Source organism: Procambarus clarkii, chromosome 37 (genome assembly GCF_040958095.1).
Source record: "Procambarus clarkii isolate CNS0578487 chromosome 37, FALCON_Pclarkii_2.0, whole genome shotgun sequence".
Taxonomy (NCBI): domain Eukaryota; kingdom Metazoa; phylum Arthropoda; class Malacostraca; order Decapoda; family Cambaridae; genus Procambarus; species Procambarus clarkii.
Window position 1 is genome coordinate 25,092,443 of NC_091186.1, and position 17,965 is coordinate 25,110,407.

At 51.2% G+C, this 17,965-nt stretch overlaps 1 protein-coding gene across 11 annotated transcripts in view; it reads left to right on the plus strand.

The window, feature by feature from the left end:
• Positions 1 to 17,965, plus strand: part of Wdr62 (WD repeat domain 62) — a 231,507-nt gene that overhangs the window by 99,936 nt on the left and 113,606 nt on the right. The window contains exon 1 of one of the 11 annotated variants that reach the window (XM_045754641.2): positions 11,104 to 11,383. The exons of the other annotated variants lie outside the window; for them this stretch is intronic. Coding sequence (XP_045610597.1) covers positions 11,270 to 11,383 — 114 coding nt within the window. The 5' untranslated portion in view covers positions 11,104 to 11,269. Of the gene's footprint in view, positions 1 to 11,103; positions 11,384 to 17,965 lie in introns of those variants that run through there. 11 annotated transcript variants of the gene reach the window in all.

Here is a 17,965-nt window from a genome sequence, read left to right on the forward strand (position 1 = left end):
TTTTATTTTGAAGTTTTACGTTCTGTTATGGAGTTTCTAATCTTATCATTTTTTATCTGGGATTCTTGTAAGTTGAGAAGTTTTGTCTGGCACTGTTGGTGGACTTTTTGCGCCTTATGTAAATGTGGATTTAAATATCAAATTCGAACATTAGGATCAAACTGGATGAATTTAGATATAATTTCTTTTGTCGGGGATAGGAAATCTGTAATTGGGTTTATTGGTGTCTCCCTAGGCCTATTGTTAGCCTTCCCCAGGATGCTACCCACAACAGTTGCCTAGTTCCTGAGTACCCATTTTACTGCAAAGTGAACACAGGTTTAACCTGGAGAGGTGTCAGGTGAAAGGGAACTTTCCCAACGGATTGAAATCAGGTCCCAGGGTTGTTGTAAGCTGAGAACGTAGACCACTGTGCTACAGAGCCCTTTTAAAGGATATATAGCATTGCCCATTGAGCTGTTAATTGATTAAATATTGTGAAGTAGTGTCACTAAAGCGAATAATTTATGAATTTAGGAAACTGCATAAGATTGATTGATTGATGAAGATTAAGCCACCCAAAAGGTGGTACGGGCATGAGTAGCCCGTAAGTGGTGGCCGCCCTTTGGAGCCATTACCAGTATCAAGAGCTGATACTGGAGATCTGTGGAGGTTCGACTTCACCCTGCGTGACGGGAGATGTCTCCCGTCAACTGCAGAATGGGGCTATTATTTTATATATCTAAACTCATTCATATATGCGTAACCTATGTTTGAAATAGTAATGTGATCCTACGTCTGTGTTACTTGGTAATTTGTTCCATAGATCACCTTGCAAAAAAAAAAGAAAAAACTCTTTCTAAGTTAGCATTTACCCAGGTCTTTCCTGAATGTCAACATATCCAGTTTATATTCATTTAGATTGTGGGAGATTGAGGGGTGGTAAGAGTGTGACGATAGCCACCACGTGGCTATCGTCATTTATCGTCTCTCTCTTATTAGTGACTTCCCTGGAAACACAAACCGTAACTGTCTCTATTTTCCGCTTGTTACAACTTGTAATAATGTTGTTACATCTTGGCTTAACGTGTTTATGACGTATTAGAACGTTGTTACAACTTGCTATATTGGTTGTTATAACTGGTTAGGAGGTGTTAAAACTTGTTCGAACGTTGTACCAATGTCGTAGTTTCGGTGTGTGTTTGGCGGGTTACTGGATGGCTCTCGTGTTGTTAATCTTACGGGGCACCATACATGTCCTGGCTCCGGTGTGGCGGTGTCTCTAGGGTACAGTTTACTCCCGCCTTACCGGTGTCGCACCCAGACCTATGTTCACGCCCACGCCACGCCCACGACCCGCCCACGCCACGCACCCATACCTATGGGCCTCTCCATACCCACGCCTTGTCAACACCCACACACCACTTGGGAGTTGTATGCCCCTCTTCCCAAGACTCGTACTACAGTTCTGTCCATTTGAACCACACACACGGCAGCTTCCAGCAGGTCACTCACGTCTATCGGTAATCCAAGAGGTGAACAGGATACTGTGAACAGCATTGGTCAGACCGACTTGAGAATGGTCCAGGACGGACCGGAACGTCGTCGTCCCTTCCCCTTCTAGTGTGTAGTCTGGTCAACATTGGTCACACCCACACAAGAGGTGAACAGTACACACTATTTTCCCCCTTCCACATCCATCTTGTGTGATGGAGTGCCGCCGCCCTCTGTTCTACCACACACCTCTCGCCTACACTCTTTCAAGAACCGTGTGTGCAACTTTAATTTGAAATATAAATGCTTTTGTGTTTCTAACATTTTATATATATATATATATATTTATATATAATCCAAAGATAAAAATGAAACGAGAAATATTAAGGCGTTTTCATATGTCTTAAGACACATCCTCGTATGTGATCCGAAAGCACTCAAGGATATCATGTTTGCGTGTAACCGTGAAGGAAAACTAATCACATTATTCTTTTTTTTTATTCGTTGATTGCAGAACACGAAGATACAGACTGGGGAGTGACCGGATACCTGCTACAGTGGACACAGGAATGATTAAAACAAAAATGGTGGTTAGAGAAAATATGGCCAGAAGGATTATTGTAACAAGCAGGAATTCTTCAAGGGTCAGTCATTGGGTCCCTGAGACAAGGGCAGAGGTGGAGGAGGCAGGAGTGAAATTGCAGGAAAGCCAAGGTTGGAGAATTGTGGTTGAGGCGTAGCACGTGTTGGGTGCTAAGGAGGATGCCTCGGGTGATATGGGAGCATATGACGTGGGAGCCGGTCGGCCGAGCGGACAGCACGCTGGACTTGTGATCCTGTGGTCCCGGGTTCGATCCCTGGCGCCGGAGAGAAACAATGGGCAGAGTTTCTTTCACTAAGAACCTATGTTTCTTTCACCAGAAGTTTCTTTCTAAGTTTCTTTCACCAGAACCTATGTCCCTGTTACCTAGCAGTTAAATAGGTACCTGGGTGTTAGTCAGCTGTCACGGGCTGCTTCCTGGGGGTGGAGGCCTGGTCGAGGACCGGGCCGCGGGGACACTAGAAAGCCCCGAAATCATCTCAAGATATAACCTCAAGGTGGCAGTAGGCACCTCATCTCGAGGACCGGGCCGCGGGGACACTAAAAAGCCCCGAAATCATCTCAAGATAACCTCAAGGTGGCAGTAGGCACCTCATCACCTGGGAGATGAAGTGCTCCAGGTAGGTGAGACCAAGGCAGGGCTCGGAGAGTATTACTATATCAGGAGAAGATCTGTGTTTGACTTAACCGCAAATCTGACGCAGGACCAGGAGGAGGACGGGGCGCACATTAGCAGGATAATGTCTGCAACATATCACACACACTGGCCAACGTCCGAATAGCCTTCAGGAACCTAGATAAGGATACCTTCAGGATACTGTGAACAACATTGTTCAGACCGACTTGAGAATGGTCCAGGACGGACCGAAACGTCGTCGTCCCTTCACCTTCTAGTGTGTAGTCTGGTCAACATTGGTCACACCCACACACGAGGATCCGAGTCACCAAATAATAAGCCCATGAATTTGTATCAATGTTTACCGACGAAGCAGACTTGGTGAGAACCAAGACAAGCTTCAGGGATGCTTGAGAAATGGAATACACGACTTCGGCCCAAGTTCATGTAGAGTAATGAGAATTGGTCACGGAGCAAGGTGTATTGAACAATGCGAAATGAAGAGAAGGCGACGCCATGAAAAGAGAAGAACCCCCGGAATTAACTTAATCTGTAGCCAAGCATCAGATGCTAGCAAATATCCATTATTAGCATATACAACACTGGCAAACATAAGATTATCATATATATATATAGGAACGTAGAGAAGGTGGCGCTCAGAAAACACTACACATATTTGAGGCTCATTTTGGAGTATAGAGCACCAGCGTGGAAGCCCCCCACCTAACGTAACAGTACCAATATAGAAAGATTTGCAAGGTATGCAACAAGGCTCGTACCAGAACTGAGAGCAGCAAATTACGGGGAAGGGACTAAAAGAAAATAGGTACCTGGGAGTTAGCTGCTACGGGCTGCTTCCTGGGGGTGTGTAACAAAAAGGAGGCCTGGTCGAGGACCGGGCCGCGGGGACGCTAAGTCCCCGAAATCATCTCAAGATAACCTCAAGATAACACACACATACACACACGGAGACGGGACAGACGATACGCAACAATTACCTATAACAGTCTCTGGGGGAATGTGATCAGGTGGATATCGTGGACACGCTATAGTGTACGGCAGTAGAGGAAATGGTCCCCCGGACGCGCACATGTGCTGTAGATATCACTTTATTAATGTAAGCCAGGGAGTAAATGGTTCGGATATTAGCGGGGAGCCGGTCAGCCGAGCGGACAGCACGCTGGACTTGTGATCCTGTGGTCCTGGGTTCGATCCCAGGCGCCGGCGAGAAACAATGGGCAGAGTTTCTTTCACCCTATGCCCCTGTTACCTAGCAGTAAAATAGGTACCTGGGTGTTAGTCAGATGTCACGGGCTGCTTCCTGGGGGTGGAGGCCTGGTCGAGGACCGGGCCGCGGGGACACTAAAGCCCCGAAATCATCTCAAGATAACCTCCCCTGTGTAGCACATTGATACGTGCGCGCAGGTGAATCCTCCTCTACTCTCACACATGTACTCGTGCACACAAGGGCTCACTCACTCGCACTTCCATCCCCCTTCACTCTCCCTCCCCCCCCCTTCACTCTCCCTCCCCCCCCCTTCACTCTCCCTCCCCCCCCCTTCACTCTCCCTCCCCCCCCCCCTTCACTCTCCCTCCCCCCCCCCCCTTCACTCTCCCTCCCCCCCCCCCTTCACTCTCCCTCCCCCCCCCTATTCCCCACAGCGAGCCAGAGGTCAGAGCTTGACGCCACAAGAACAGAAATCACGTAGCGGCGCCGGCTGCCGCTCACATTTCTGCAGCCGGTGGTTGGCTACAGGTAATTCAGTGAACACCTTAAGGGGGTCACCAAGAATATAGCAATAGATGAAAGTTGATATTTTGTGCAGTCTTGCAACACCGTTTTGGCCACGTTGGCTGCTTCAAGTATTGCTGTAGAGCGAGTTTATCATGCTCTTAAGATGATAATGCTCGACTTGTGTCTTTGACGAATTATTCTTAACTGGAAACTTGTTGTACTTTATCCAAATTAGTTTTTTGTTCTGTTGCTGATTTGCAACCTGTCCTCTCAGGTAATGCGTCGCTTGTATTGCAGAGTCAGCCAATGAGTTAAACAATGCGGCGTATTAGTACGAATTTATGTCCAACAGTAATGACAGTTTTCTATGGAGCAGTCTCGATGTGTTTAGGGCTTATCATCCACTGGATTGTTATTAACGCCTATCAACCATTGGAGGATTGTTCCCCGTGGGTGTGGTCCCCGTGGGTGTGGTCCCCGTGGGTGTGGTCCCCGTGGGTGTGGTCCCCGTGGGTGTGGTCCCCGTGGGTGTGGTCCCCATGGGTGTGGTCCCCATGGGTGTGCTCCCCATGGGTGTGCTCCCCATGGGTGTGCTCCCCATGGGTGTGCTCCCCATGGGTGTGCTCCCCCATGGGTGTGCTCCCCATGGGTGTGCTCCCCCATGGGTGTGCTCCCCCATGGGTGTGCTCCCCCATGGGTGTGCTCCCCCGTGGGTGTGCTCCCCCGTGGGTGTGGTCCCCGTGGGTGTGGTCCCCGTGGGTGTGCTCCCCCATGGGTGTGCTCCCCCATGGGTGTGCTCCCCCATGGGTGTGCTCCCCCATGGGTGTGCTCCCCATGGGTGTGCTCCCAACAGCCTAACCTAACCTTCCCGTGAATCCTCAAGAAAGAATAGTGGGAGCTGTGGACTACGAGTATGACACCGCACGCGGCCGGCGCCGCAGAAATGGACGAGGGAAGGAGAGGCGTGGTGTGCGTGCGGACGCTTGCGGCTAGGCTGCGGCGTGCGCAGTAATTTAGCGTGCGAGGCGCACAAGGAGACCTGCTCCCATTATCCCGGGTTGTGCATTACACAAGATCGCAACTGACATTTGCTCTGCGCATTTTTAAAACAAATGTTCGAGGCATTAACATTGGACAGTTACCCTACGTAAGGTGAAGCTGTCTTCGTGGGACCCCGCCATGAGGTGAAGCTGTCTTCGTGGGACCCCGCCAGGAGGTGAAGCTGTCTTCGTGGGACCCCGCCAGGAGGTGAAGCTGTCTTCGTGGGACCCCGCCAGGAGGTGAAGCTGTCTTCGTGGGACCCCGCCAGGAGGTGAAGCTGTCTTCGTGGGACCCGACAAAAGTTGAACCTGCTTTCAAATGACGTTTCTTGCAAGGTTCAAGCAATCACTTGAAATTAAACTCCGGATTTTCCAATTAACACAAAAAAAAAATCCCGCGTTGAATGTAATACCTGGCGTGTTTTCTGGCCGTAAAACTGTGCTCATTTGTACAGTCATTCACACTACTTTGGATAATTGGTAAAGTCTGCAGAGTATCAGACTGGATGTAGAGTAGCTATTAACTCTCCTGAAGATTTGACTCTTCTGCTGTGACGAGGAGGGAGGAGGAAGACGTCTGCTTCATTCCGAGGCTCGTGAAAGGAAGTCGAAGTCTGGCTGGGCTTGGGGGAGTAGAGCAACTTCCAGGTATACTCCCCTGTTGTTATAGATTCAGCTACTGGGAACAAAAGTTCCAAGTAGCACGGGATATGGCGAGCCCGTAGTGGACTTACCTGGCACAGGAGCGGGGTTGTAACTCCTATACTCCCCCATTGGGGGGCTAATGTTAGTGCATATGTGAGTTGAATAGCAAGAGTAGCCAATGACGGGGAGCAAGGCGAGACTGTGATGGTGGCGCCACATTAAGGGGGGAGGTGAGGTTAGCGGTGTCGGGGTGAAGTAGCGGCCGTCGCTCGCTCCCACACTCGCACTGCTGAAAAACTGGAATAGTCACACAATAATAACGTGATGTATCCAACGAGAAAAGTCTTGAACAAATCCACAAGGGCCGTGACGAGGATTCGAACCTGCGTCCGGGAGCATCCCAGACACTGCCTTAATCGACTGAGCTACGACAGGGTTAAAAGGGTTGAAACCGAAGTTCTACTGAACTTACTGGATCCCGTAGCTTCTCCGAGGCACAAACCAGGATTTTACACAACCCCCCCCCCCCCTGCACCCGAGCTATGTCAATAGGCCGTTCTCCCTCTTCGCCCTTACATCATTACCCTGTCGTAGCTCAGTCGATTAAGGCAGTGTCTGGGATGCTCCCGGACGCAGGTTCGAATCCTCGTCACGGCCCTTGTGGATTTGTTCATTTGATGCATCACATTAGTGTGATCTCTGTGTGTAATGAGAAACGTCTTCTTTGGCGCTTTTAAGCATATCGTGGTACAGTGGGTAATGTGTGCGTCTGGGGGGAGGTGGGTGACCTAGGACGAGGGTTCGACTCTACCGTAGTGCTCCAGATCATTTTGTCTTGGCATAGTTAATTATTACATATTTTGTTCAATGTATAATTATGTGTATATAGTACTTGATAATATACACATTAAAGTTCAAACTTTATTCATAAATTGTTGTATATTTATAATTAGCTTTGTGAATTAATTTCAAACGTATTAGTCACTTAGTGGACTAAGTGACAAAAAAGGGAGGACAAAAAATCTAGTATCAGATTAGGGGACAAAAAAGGAGGCCTGGTCGAGGACCGGACCCCGGGGACGTTAAGCCCCGAAATCATCATACCCCCCTCCTTAACATGGGGGGGGGGGATTGTTTGTGTCATAAGCAGGTCGGAGTCGGCCCAAGTGCCATCATTAATAAATATCGGAATCTACAGCACCCCCCCCCCAGACATTTTCATGATTTTCTGAAATAAAATAACTTTTATACATGTAGTTATTGTGTTTTACTCCCGCCGTTTACCCGCGCGCTTTCATTGTTTAATCGAAAAAGATGAATTCGTCTGGGCTTCAGTTTTACATTTCCCGAGGCAGAGATAGAGGGAAGGGGGGAGAGAAGAAAAGGAGAGAAGGGTGGAGCGAGACCCGGGCACCGCCGGGTACCGCAGGGTACCACAGGGTACCACCGGGTACCACAGGGTACCACCGGGTACCACAGGGTACCACCGGGTACCACAGGGTACCACCGGGTACCACCGGATACCACAGGGTACCACCGGATACCACAGGGTACCACCGGATACCACAGGGTACCACCGGGTACCACAGGGTACCACAGGGTACCACCGGGTACCACCGGGTACCACAGGGTACCAAACGTGGGCGAGTGGTCACCACTGTCATTACATCTTGGAACATAATGCTCTTTCCTTCGATTGACCGCCTCAGTGTTAGTGATCACTATTATTGTTGTGACTGTAGTGATGAGGGCCGTCGCCGCTCTCACACTGCTGTAATGCATCCACGCTGAGGTTGAACAGCCTTGTTTGAACGTGTGTGCTGGCTCCAAATATTGTAACAGCCTGTTGATATTTTTCCGGCAGTGTCTTCGCTGCGCCAAGGCCCATCATTACTCCATTACACGAGGGTAATGTGTCGTGTAGAGTGGATAGTTCTAATTCTGAAGAGCACTAAATATTGTCAGTGACAGAGCAGACGGAGAAGGTGAAGCTGTCTTCGTGGGACCCCGCCAGGAGGTGAAGCTGTCTTCGTGGGACCCCGCCAGGAGGTGAAGCTGTCTTCGTGGGACCCCGCCAGGAGGTGAAGCTGTCTTCGTGGGACCCCGCCAGGAGGTGAAGCTGTCTTCGTGGGACCCCGCCAGGAGGTGAAGCTGTCTTCGTGGGACCCCGCCAGGAGGTGAAGCTGTCTTCGTGGGCCCCCGCCAGGAGGTGAAGCTGTCTTCGTGGCCCCCGCCAGGAGGTGAAGCTGTCTTCGTGGGACCCCGCCAGGAGGTGAAGCTGTCTTCGTGGGACCCCGCCAGGAGGTGAAGCTGTCTTCGTGGGACCCCGCCAGGAGGTGAAGCTGGGTGCTTCAAGCTGGCTGGGAAGCCCGCGTGTTATTGCATGCTCCTTGATAAATCATTCTACAATTAAACTGGCGGAGTTTCCATGGAGGTGCCGCCGCAGGTGAGGCGCGAGGGGTGGGGTCGTGGTTGTGTGTTGGGGGGTGGAGGACTGGGGCGGGGGGGGGGGGGGCAGGATGTTACCCTCCACTAGTGAAGGAGGAGGAGGAGGGGGGGGCGGGGGGGGGTGCGCCCTCGGGGTCACCTCACAGCCTCGTTACAATTAACACTTGTACTGCTCAAGGGGAGGTCGTCCTGTCTGCCCACCTTCAGTTGTTTTAACCGGATACTTGTTGATTTTACTCGCACCGGCTGGTTCAGTCTGTGGTTGAACAGTCGTGTAGGGTGTACTGGGCCCCTGCAGCTGGTTCAGTCTGTGGTTGAACAGTCGTGTAGGGTGTACTGGGCCCCTGCAGCTGGTTCAGTCTGTGGTTGAACAGTTGTATTGTGTAGGGTGTACTGGGCCCCTGCTGCTGGTTCAGTCTGTGGTTGAACAGTCGTGTAGGGTGTACTGGGCCCCTGCAGCTGGTTCAGTCTGTGGTTGAACAGTCGTGTAGGGTGTACAGTCACTGGCTGAAGTAACCAAAATAAAGTAAGCCATTGGCTGAGAGGAGGCTATAAGGAGGAAGCAATAGGCGTTGATACAGTCAAGAGCAGCGAGGCTTAGCATAATTACTCAGCATATATTGTGCTTGCTACTCAATTACACAAGTCCCAGTGTTAATTTGTGCAGTGATACCACCTGGCCGGGCACGCGGAGGAGGAGGAGGCAGGTGGTGGTGATGGAACCACCTGCGTGGTAGTCAGATGTTGGTGGTGATTGATTGATGAAGATTAAGCCACCCAAAAGGTGGCACGGGCATGAATAGCCCGTAAGTGGTGGCCCTTTTGAGCCATTACCAGTATCAAGAGATGATACTGGAGATCTGTGGAGGTGCGACTGCACCCTGCGTGACTGGAGATGTCTCCCGGACCAAATGGTGACCAGATGGTGGTGATGGTGGTGGTGACCGGGGGGGGGGGGGGGTTAAAGAAATGAGGTTACCAGGTGGTGGTGAGGGGAGGTGGGGGGGGGGAGGTGAAGCACTCCACACGGGGGATAATTGTTGCCAGGTAGGAGTGTGTACACCCAGGTGAGGCGGGGCCCAATGGCCAGGTGCAGGGCTGGTCGGTCGGCTCAGGAGCAGTCGGGGAGTAGCAGGCCCTGCTCTTTTAAGCTTTGGGATTAGTCTACACGTTTAAAATACGAGGGCTGTGAGAGATGCCCCGGTGAAGGGCATCTGAAATGGAAGGAATTTCTCTCAACCCAAACATGCCTAGGATGCAGCCTGTACCCAGCTGTCTAGCGCCCAGGTCCCTGTTTACTGCTAGGCGAATAAAGGTATTAAGTGGGAAAACTGCCCATTTGTTTCTGCCTCGACGTGGAATCTAACGCGGGACCTTTAGTCTGTGACTCGAGTGCTGTCCTTATGTATACACCAGCCTGTATGGCTGGTGTATGGTCTCCATACATCAGGAGAAAGCTACTAAGCCTTTCTCTTGATCCTGCTATTGTTCCTGTGGGGTTGCTTACCTTGCAATTACCTTTGTTGATTCCCAGGATCCATCGTCCCTGCGACCCGGTCTCTGACTAGGCCTACTGATTGGTCTGGTCTGGTCAAGCAGGCTGTTAGATGCAGCTGCTGGCTTCCCGGTTGATCAGGTAGCCTTTGGAGGTATTTATCATTCTTTTTCCGAGCCGCATGGGATGTGGACTAGTTAGGCCTCTCGTGTGAGGCGGGAGAGTGTTGAACAAGTCTTGGCCACTAATGTTGATAATGGGGTTTATAAATCAATGACAAATACAGCTTCTAAATCTAAATTATGCAGCATAATTATAACAATTACGTGTTCTGCTGTTATAACTTTCTCTTAGGTAAATAATGTACTGTAATTTTGTGTAAAACTCGATTATAAATGTTCAATTACGAACAGAGTTTTTGAAACTGAACGAAGAGTAATTGTGGTTTAGGTTCATCTTGTCATCGTTCAGTGGGAGCGTGCGGTCCTTGTACATCATGGCCCCCGGCTCCAGTACCCTACTTTCACGTGTACATAGGGGTCGTGTATCGGTTGTAACACTACAGCTGTAACGGAGAACGGGTGGGGGGGGGGGGAGGTGAACTAGAGAGGTCACGGGCAAGCCAAACGTACTGACCTATCGCTTTACGGGTTATTCATGCCCATGCCACCTCTTGGGTGGCTTAATCTTTATCAATCAATCTACCTATCGCTGCCTACGTATCGCTTTACGGGCTATTCATGCCCGTGCCACCTCTTGGGTGGCTTAATCTTTATCAATCAATCTATCGCTGCCTACGGGAAAGTGAAATCTAGCTCTCTATACCCCGCCTACTGGCCTCGTTGTACCTGTTGCGTTATAATTTACTCTGACGGAAAATTGTGTCGAATCTATCTTTTAAAGTTGTGGATGGAGGTGGCTTCCACAACCTCTTCCTTCAGAGACTTAAACTTGGTTACCTCCCGTGCAGTGGTTCAGATAATCCAAACCTCCTTATGTCGAGTATGGTTCTTCTCCACAAAACATTATCATTTACTATTTCAGTATTGGGTAAATAAACCGAGATACTCTTCCCGAGGAAGTTTTGAAAGTAATATTGTGAAGATATTTCTTGACGAAAACTTGGAAGAAAAAACATTTCCCGCCATTGGTAAAGGAGAACGTGAACGGCGTAGAGTGATTTGAAAGTGTGAACTCCGACTTGAAATGGTGAAGGATGTATTGGAGTGAGGGAGGTCGCCGCCCCGTCGAGGACACCCCTCACCATCACCCTCACCATCACCTGGCGGGTGTCAGCCACATGTCTGCCCCGCCCCCACCCAACACCAAGGTCAGTGTCACAGTGCCACCAGCACCAGGCTCTCCAGTGCCACAGTAATACGCTCATATCACACTAACGTGATGCATCAAATGAACAAATCCACAAGGGCCGTGACGAGGATTCGAACCTGCGTCCGGGAGCATCCCAGACACTGCCTTAATCGACTGAGCTACGACAGGGTAAAAGGGTTGAAACCGAAGTTCTACTGAACTTACTTAGGCTACGGGATCCAGTAAGTTCAGTAGAACTTCGGTTTCAACCCTTTTACCCTGTCGTAGCTCAGTCGATTAAGGCAGTGTCTGGGATGCTCCCGGACGCAAGTTCGAATCCTCGTCACGGCCCTTGTGGATTTGTTCACAAGGGGTCACTTTTAAGCTTTCTTTGTAGCATTAAGATAATTATTATTCTTACCAAAGACCCATCGTATTGTTTACTATTGAAGGTGGTAATAATGAGGAGTGCAGGCAGCGTGTAGTGTGGTGGTGTAGTGTGGTGGTGTAGTGTGGTGGTGTAGTGTGTGGTGGTGTAGTGTGTGGTGTAGTGTGTGGTGGTGTAGTGTGTGGTGGTGTAGTGTGTGGTGGTGTAGTGTGTGGTGTAGTGTGTGGTGGTGTAGTGTGTGGTGGTGTAGTGTGTGGTGGTGTAGTGTGTGGTGTAGTGTGTGGTGGTGTAGTGTGTGGTGGTGTAGTGTGTGGTGTAGTGTGTGGTGGTGTAGTGTGTGGTGGTGTAGTGTGCAGGCAGCGTGTAGTGTGGTGGTGTAGAGTGTGTGGTGGTGTAGTGTGTGGTGTAGTGTGTGGTGGTGTAGTGTGTGGTGGTGTAGTGTGCAGGCAGCGTGTAGTGTGGTGGTGGTGTGTGTGGTGGTGTAGAGTGCAGGCAGCGTGTAGTGTGGTGGTGTAGAGTGCAGGCAGCGTGTAGTGTGGTGGTGGTGTAGAGTGCAGGCAACGTGTAGTGTGGTGGTGGTGTAGAGTGCAGGCAGCGTGTAGTGTGGTGGTGGTGTAGAGTGCAGGCAGCGTGTAGTGTGGTGGTGGTGTAGAGTGCAGGCAGCGTGTAGTGTGGTGGTGGTGTAGAGTGCAGGCAGCGTGTAGTGTGGTGGTGGTGTAGAGTGCAGGCAGCGTGTAGTGTGGTGGTGGTGTAGAGTGCAGGCAGCGTGTAGTGTGGTGGTGGTGTAGAGTGCAGGCAGCGTGTAGTGTGGTGGTGTAGAGTGCAGGCAGCGTGTAGTGTGGTGGTGGTGTAGAGTGCAGGCAGCGTGTAGTGTGGTGGTGGTGTAGAGTGCAGGCAGCGTGTAGTGTGGTGGTGGTGTAGAGTGCAGGCAGCGTGTAGTGTGGTGGTGTAGTGTGTGGTGGTGGTGTAGAGTGCAGGCAGCGTGTAGTGTGGTGGTGTAGAGTGCAGGCAGCGCGCGTTGCTGGTCAGCACCCACACTAGTCTCTTGGCGTCGCCTGGCGTCAAGAGTCCGCCAGGATGCATTGACCTGTGTGTATCATCAGCATTGTAAATGAAGGCATGTGGCGGCCCTCATCAACCCGCTCCCGCACCCCGTAGCAGTGTACAAGGTACCAGGTACACTGCTACACCCCTACTGTCCGTCCTGGTACACTCTACACCCCTACTGTCCGTCCTGGTACACTCTACACCCCTACTGTCCGTCCTGGTACACTCTACACCCCCTACTGTCCGTCCTGGTACACTGCTACACCCCTACTGTCCGTCCTGGTACACTCTACACCCCCTACTGTCCGTCCTGGTACACTCTACACCCCTACTGTCCGTCCTGGTACACTCTACACCCCTACTGTCCGTCCTGGTACACTCTACACCCCCTACTGTCCGTCCTGGTACACTGCTACACCCCTACTGTCCGTCCTGGTACACTCTACACCCCTACTGTCCGTCCTGGTACACTCTACACCCCTACTGTCCGTCCTGGTACACTCTACACCCCTACTGTCCGTCCTGGTACACTGCTACACCCCTACTGTCCGTCCTGGTACACTGCTACACCCCTACTGTCCGTCCTGGTACACTGCTACACCCCTACTGTCCGTCCTGGTACACTGCTACACCCCTACTGTCCGTCCTGATACACTGCTACACCCCCTACTGTCCGTCCTGGTACACTCTACACCCCCTACTGTCCGTCCTGATACACTGCTACACCCCCTACTGTCCGTCCTGGTACACTGCTACACCCCTACTGTCCGTCCTGGTACACTGCTACACCACTGTCCGTCCTGGTACACTGCTACACCCCCTACTGTCCGTCCTGGTACACTGCTACACCCCTACTGTCCGTCCTGGTACACTCTACACCCCTACTGTCCGTCCTGGTACACTGCTACACCCCTACTGTCCGTCCTGGTACACTCTACACCCCTACTGTCCGTCCTGGCACACTCTACACCCCTACTGTCCGTCCTGGTACACTCTACACCCCTACTGTCCGTCCTGGTACACTCTACACCCCTACTGTCCGTCCTGGTACACTCTACACCCCTACTGTCCGTCCTGGTACACTCTACACCCCTACTGTCCGTCCTGGTACACTCTACACCCCCTACTGCCCCTCCTGGTACACTCTACACCCCTACTGTCCGTCCTGGCACAATCTACACCCCTACTGCCCCTCCTGGTACACTCTACACCCCCAGCCTCACCTCAACACTTCTCACATGGGGAGGCTCTTGTATACACTCCTGTTCCTACACAGAACACTAATTCTAAGCTATCTATAGTTAACCCCCAACAGGTGACTGCTCCTTACCTGCATGAATTATTCAGATCACTGTTGTTAAGCCATTGAAGATCTGCGAAAGTCAGACAGTTCTAAGATATATATTTTGTTTAAAGGCAAACTTTAAAACATTTTTTTGTTATATAGACTGGTTATAAGTAAGGAGTTATAGACTTGGTCTGCTTTTATTTGCTTGTTACGGGACAACGCTACGTCTCTTGGCTGTTGTGCATGCGTGCATGCGAACGCTTATTTGCTTGCATGCTTGTATTAAGTCCATTTGGAATGGATTCTATCATGCATCTCCCTATTCTCCCGGCTCCCTATCTATCTATGGAGCCGGTCGGCCGAGCGGACAGCACGCTGGACTAGTAATTCTGTGGTCCTGGGTTCGATCCCAGGCGCCGGCGAGAAACAATGGGCAGAATTTCTTTCACCCTATGCCCCTCTTACCTAGCAGTAAAATAGGTACCTGGGTGTTAGTCAGCTGTCACGGGCTGCTTCCTGGGGGTGGAGGCCTGGTCGAGGACCGGGCCGCAGGGACACTAAAAAGCCCCGAAATCATCTCAAGATAACCTCAAGATACATTTACCTTCCAATATACGATAAAACCAGAAAGATAAGCTTCAGGATATATGCTCTGAAGAAAGGAGTTGATTACGACTCTGGGCTGACTTTAGCGTCCAGAGGACAATAAATGCCTAATGAGCATAACCCGCTGGTCATCAATACACTCCCGTGTACAACCGTATCAGTGATAACCGTCATTCATACGCTGGTCTGAAAGGTGCGAGAGATATTGACCGGGAAGTGTCATACTTGTATTCCAAACTTGACGCCGATTGCTGCCAGGACCAGAGTACGCCTGAATTACGCATACACACATGCGTACACCGGCGCCCCGTCTTGCTGTACATGCGTACACCAGCAGCGTAATGTTGTACTGGTGAGTCCATGCAGGTGTTGATGAAAGTCACTTGATATCGTGACAGACGCTGGACAATTTTCTTAGCGTGTGGAGGTGGGGCGAGCCGGTAATGGGGCCGGCACACGAGGAAACACTTGAGTGATGGTCTAACATGCGGGGTGTGTTACCGGCGGGAGGGTCGTCCTGGAGCATGAGCCGAGGAGGGGGGGATATGTCAGGGTGGTGTAAGTGACGTGGGGGTCACACATGGTGTGTGTGATGCCTCGCTCATCACACATGGTGTGTGTGATGCCTCGCTCATCACACATGGTGTGTGTGATGCCTCGCTCATCACACATGGTGTGTGTGATGCCTCGCTCATCACACATGGTGTGTGTGATGCCTCGCCCATCACACATGGTGTGTGTGATGCCTCGCTCATCACACATGGTGTGTGTGATGCCTCGCTCATCACACATGGTGTGTGTGATGCCTCGCTCATCACACATGGTGTGTGTGATGCCTCGCTCATCACGCAGTCACCTCTTCCACCCACACCCTAGCCCCACACCTACACCCACACAAGACCCACCCACCTCACCCACCCACACCCTAGCCTCACCAACACCCACCTCACCCACCCACACCCTAGCCCCACCAACACCCACCTCACCCACCCACACCCTAGCCCCACCAACACCCACCTCACCCACCCACACCCTAGCCCCACCAACCCCCACCTCACCCACCCACACCCTCGCAACACCAACCCCCACCTCACCCACCCACACCCTAGCCCCACCAACACCCACCTCACCCACCCACACCCTCGCAACACCAACCCCCCATCTACATGTTTATATTGTAAAATATATCTTAACAAAATCGTCACCATGTACATTTTATAGTGAGAACACCTCAGTAAAATCGGCGACAACCGAAAAATATATATTTTTTTTATAAATCTAGATAAATATTAGGCAATTTTTGCTGCTATTCTCTGTATCTATTTTGTTTTGTCTTCCTCCTTGTCCTGCTGGATGACCTTTAGGTGTGGGGAAAAAATGGAAATTGTCGGGGAGTTTGTCATGGGTAAATGTATAAATTCTCAGCACACGTCGACTCATATTGGCAGGACGTCTCTCTGGGAGTGAGAGTTAATAGGTGTGTCATGCACTTGGGGTGTGAGGAAATGTGTTTCCTTAGCAAGGTCGCCCTCCGCTGGCTGTGGACACCGGGGCTCCCTCTCCTAGCTGGGTGTGGACACCGGGGCTCCCTCTCCTAGCTGGGTGTGGACACCGGGGCTCCCTCTCCTCGCTGGGTGTGGACACCGGGGCTCCCTCTCCTCGCTGGGTGTGGACACCGGGGCTCCCTCTCCTAGCTGGGTGTGGACACCGGGGCTCCCTCTCCTAGCTGGGTGTGGACACCGGGGCTCCCTCTCCTCGCTGGGTGTGGACACCGGGGCTCCCTCTCCTCGCTGGGTGTGGACACCGGGGCTCCCTCTCCTCGCTGGGTGTGGACACCGGGGCTCCCTCTCCTCGCTGGGTGTGGACACCGGGGCTCCCTCTCCTCGCTGGCTGTGGACACCGGGGCTCCCTCTCCTCGCTGGCTGTGGACACCGGGGCTCCCTCTCCTCGCTCCTGTGTTCTAGTAACTGGGAACACGCACAGTTTCTCCCAAGGAGAGAAATCCAGAGTTCTGGTCTCAAGGCTGCCGTCGCAGTGGCTATATTTGCAACTTGTTTACTAACTACTTTTTTTTCTCACACCACACACACACCCCAGGAAGCAGCCCGTGACAGCTGACTAACTCCAAAGTACCTATTTACTGCTAGGTAACAGGGGCACTCAGGGAGAAAGAAACTTTGCCCATTTGTTTCTGCCTGGTGCGGGAATCGAACCCGCGCTACAGAATTATGAGTCCCGCGCGGCTATCAACCAGGCTACCAGTGCTGGACCAGCCGGTGTGTAACTGATATGTGGGCCTGAGGGCTGCTCCAACTAACATCCTCTCAAACTAAGTTAGCACAAGCACCCGTCTTAGGGAGTAGAACTCCGTGGAAACCCACTAAAGGTAAACTACAAACTCGTATCCTAAGATGCGGCGGTGCCAGGATTCTTGAACTTTTGAGGAGAATGTAAACCAAATAATGTGAGGTCGTATTTGAGGGAATTACCAAGACATTAAATGTTTTCAAGCGAAAAAGGGACAAACAGGTGATGAACGAGACTGAGGTCTGTAGACTGTGTGAGCGGCTGGTACCTACAGCAGCAGCTAGACTGACCAGACCGTCAACCAGTTATGCTTGGGCTACAGTCACTCACCCCAAGAACATCACCACAAGGTCACACAAGGTCAGAATGTGGCGCTTTCCGGGAAGTGCTGTGAAGTGGGAGAGGGAGGAGGGTTAGCGTACGCCAGCAGGCCAGTGACGGCACCTTAGTGTAAGTACCTGGCTTTACCTGGTTGCTCGAGGGTCTTTCTCTCGCGTATTGCCTGTGGCAGTGTGGGTGAGATGTGTCGCCACTGTGGGGAGTCCTGCCTCAGGTCATACACAGTTTGATCCTATAGTATTTTCTAATGATATTTGTAGTGTTGTGCGCGCGTGTTTATTTTCATTCTCGTATTATTCATGTTTTACATGTGTGTGTGCTCACCTAATTGTGCTTGCGGGGGTTGAGCTCTGGCTCTTTGGTCCCGCCTCTCAACTGTCAATCAACTGGTGTACAGATTCCTGAGCCTACTGGGCTCTATCATATCTACACTTGAAACTGTGTATGGAGTCAGCCTCCACCACATCACTTCCTAGTGTGTGTGTGTGTGTGTGTGTGTGTGTGTGTGTGTGTGTGTGTTAAGGAGGGTGTGTTTAGTGCTCAAGATTCTCACAAGAACAAGTTGCTACCGGGAATTATCAGTTTATATTATAATTAACGAAGAAAAAGTTAATTATGCGTGCAAA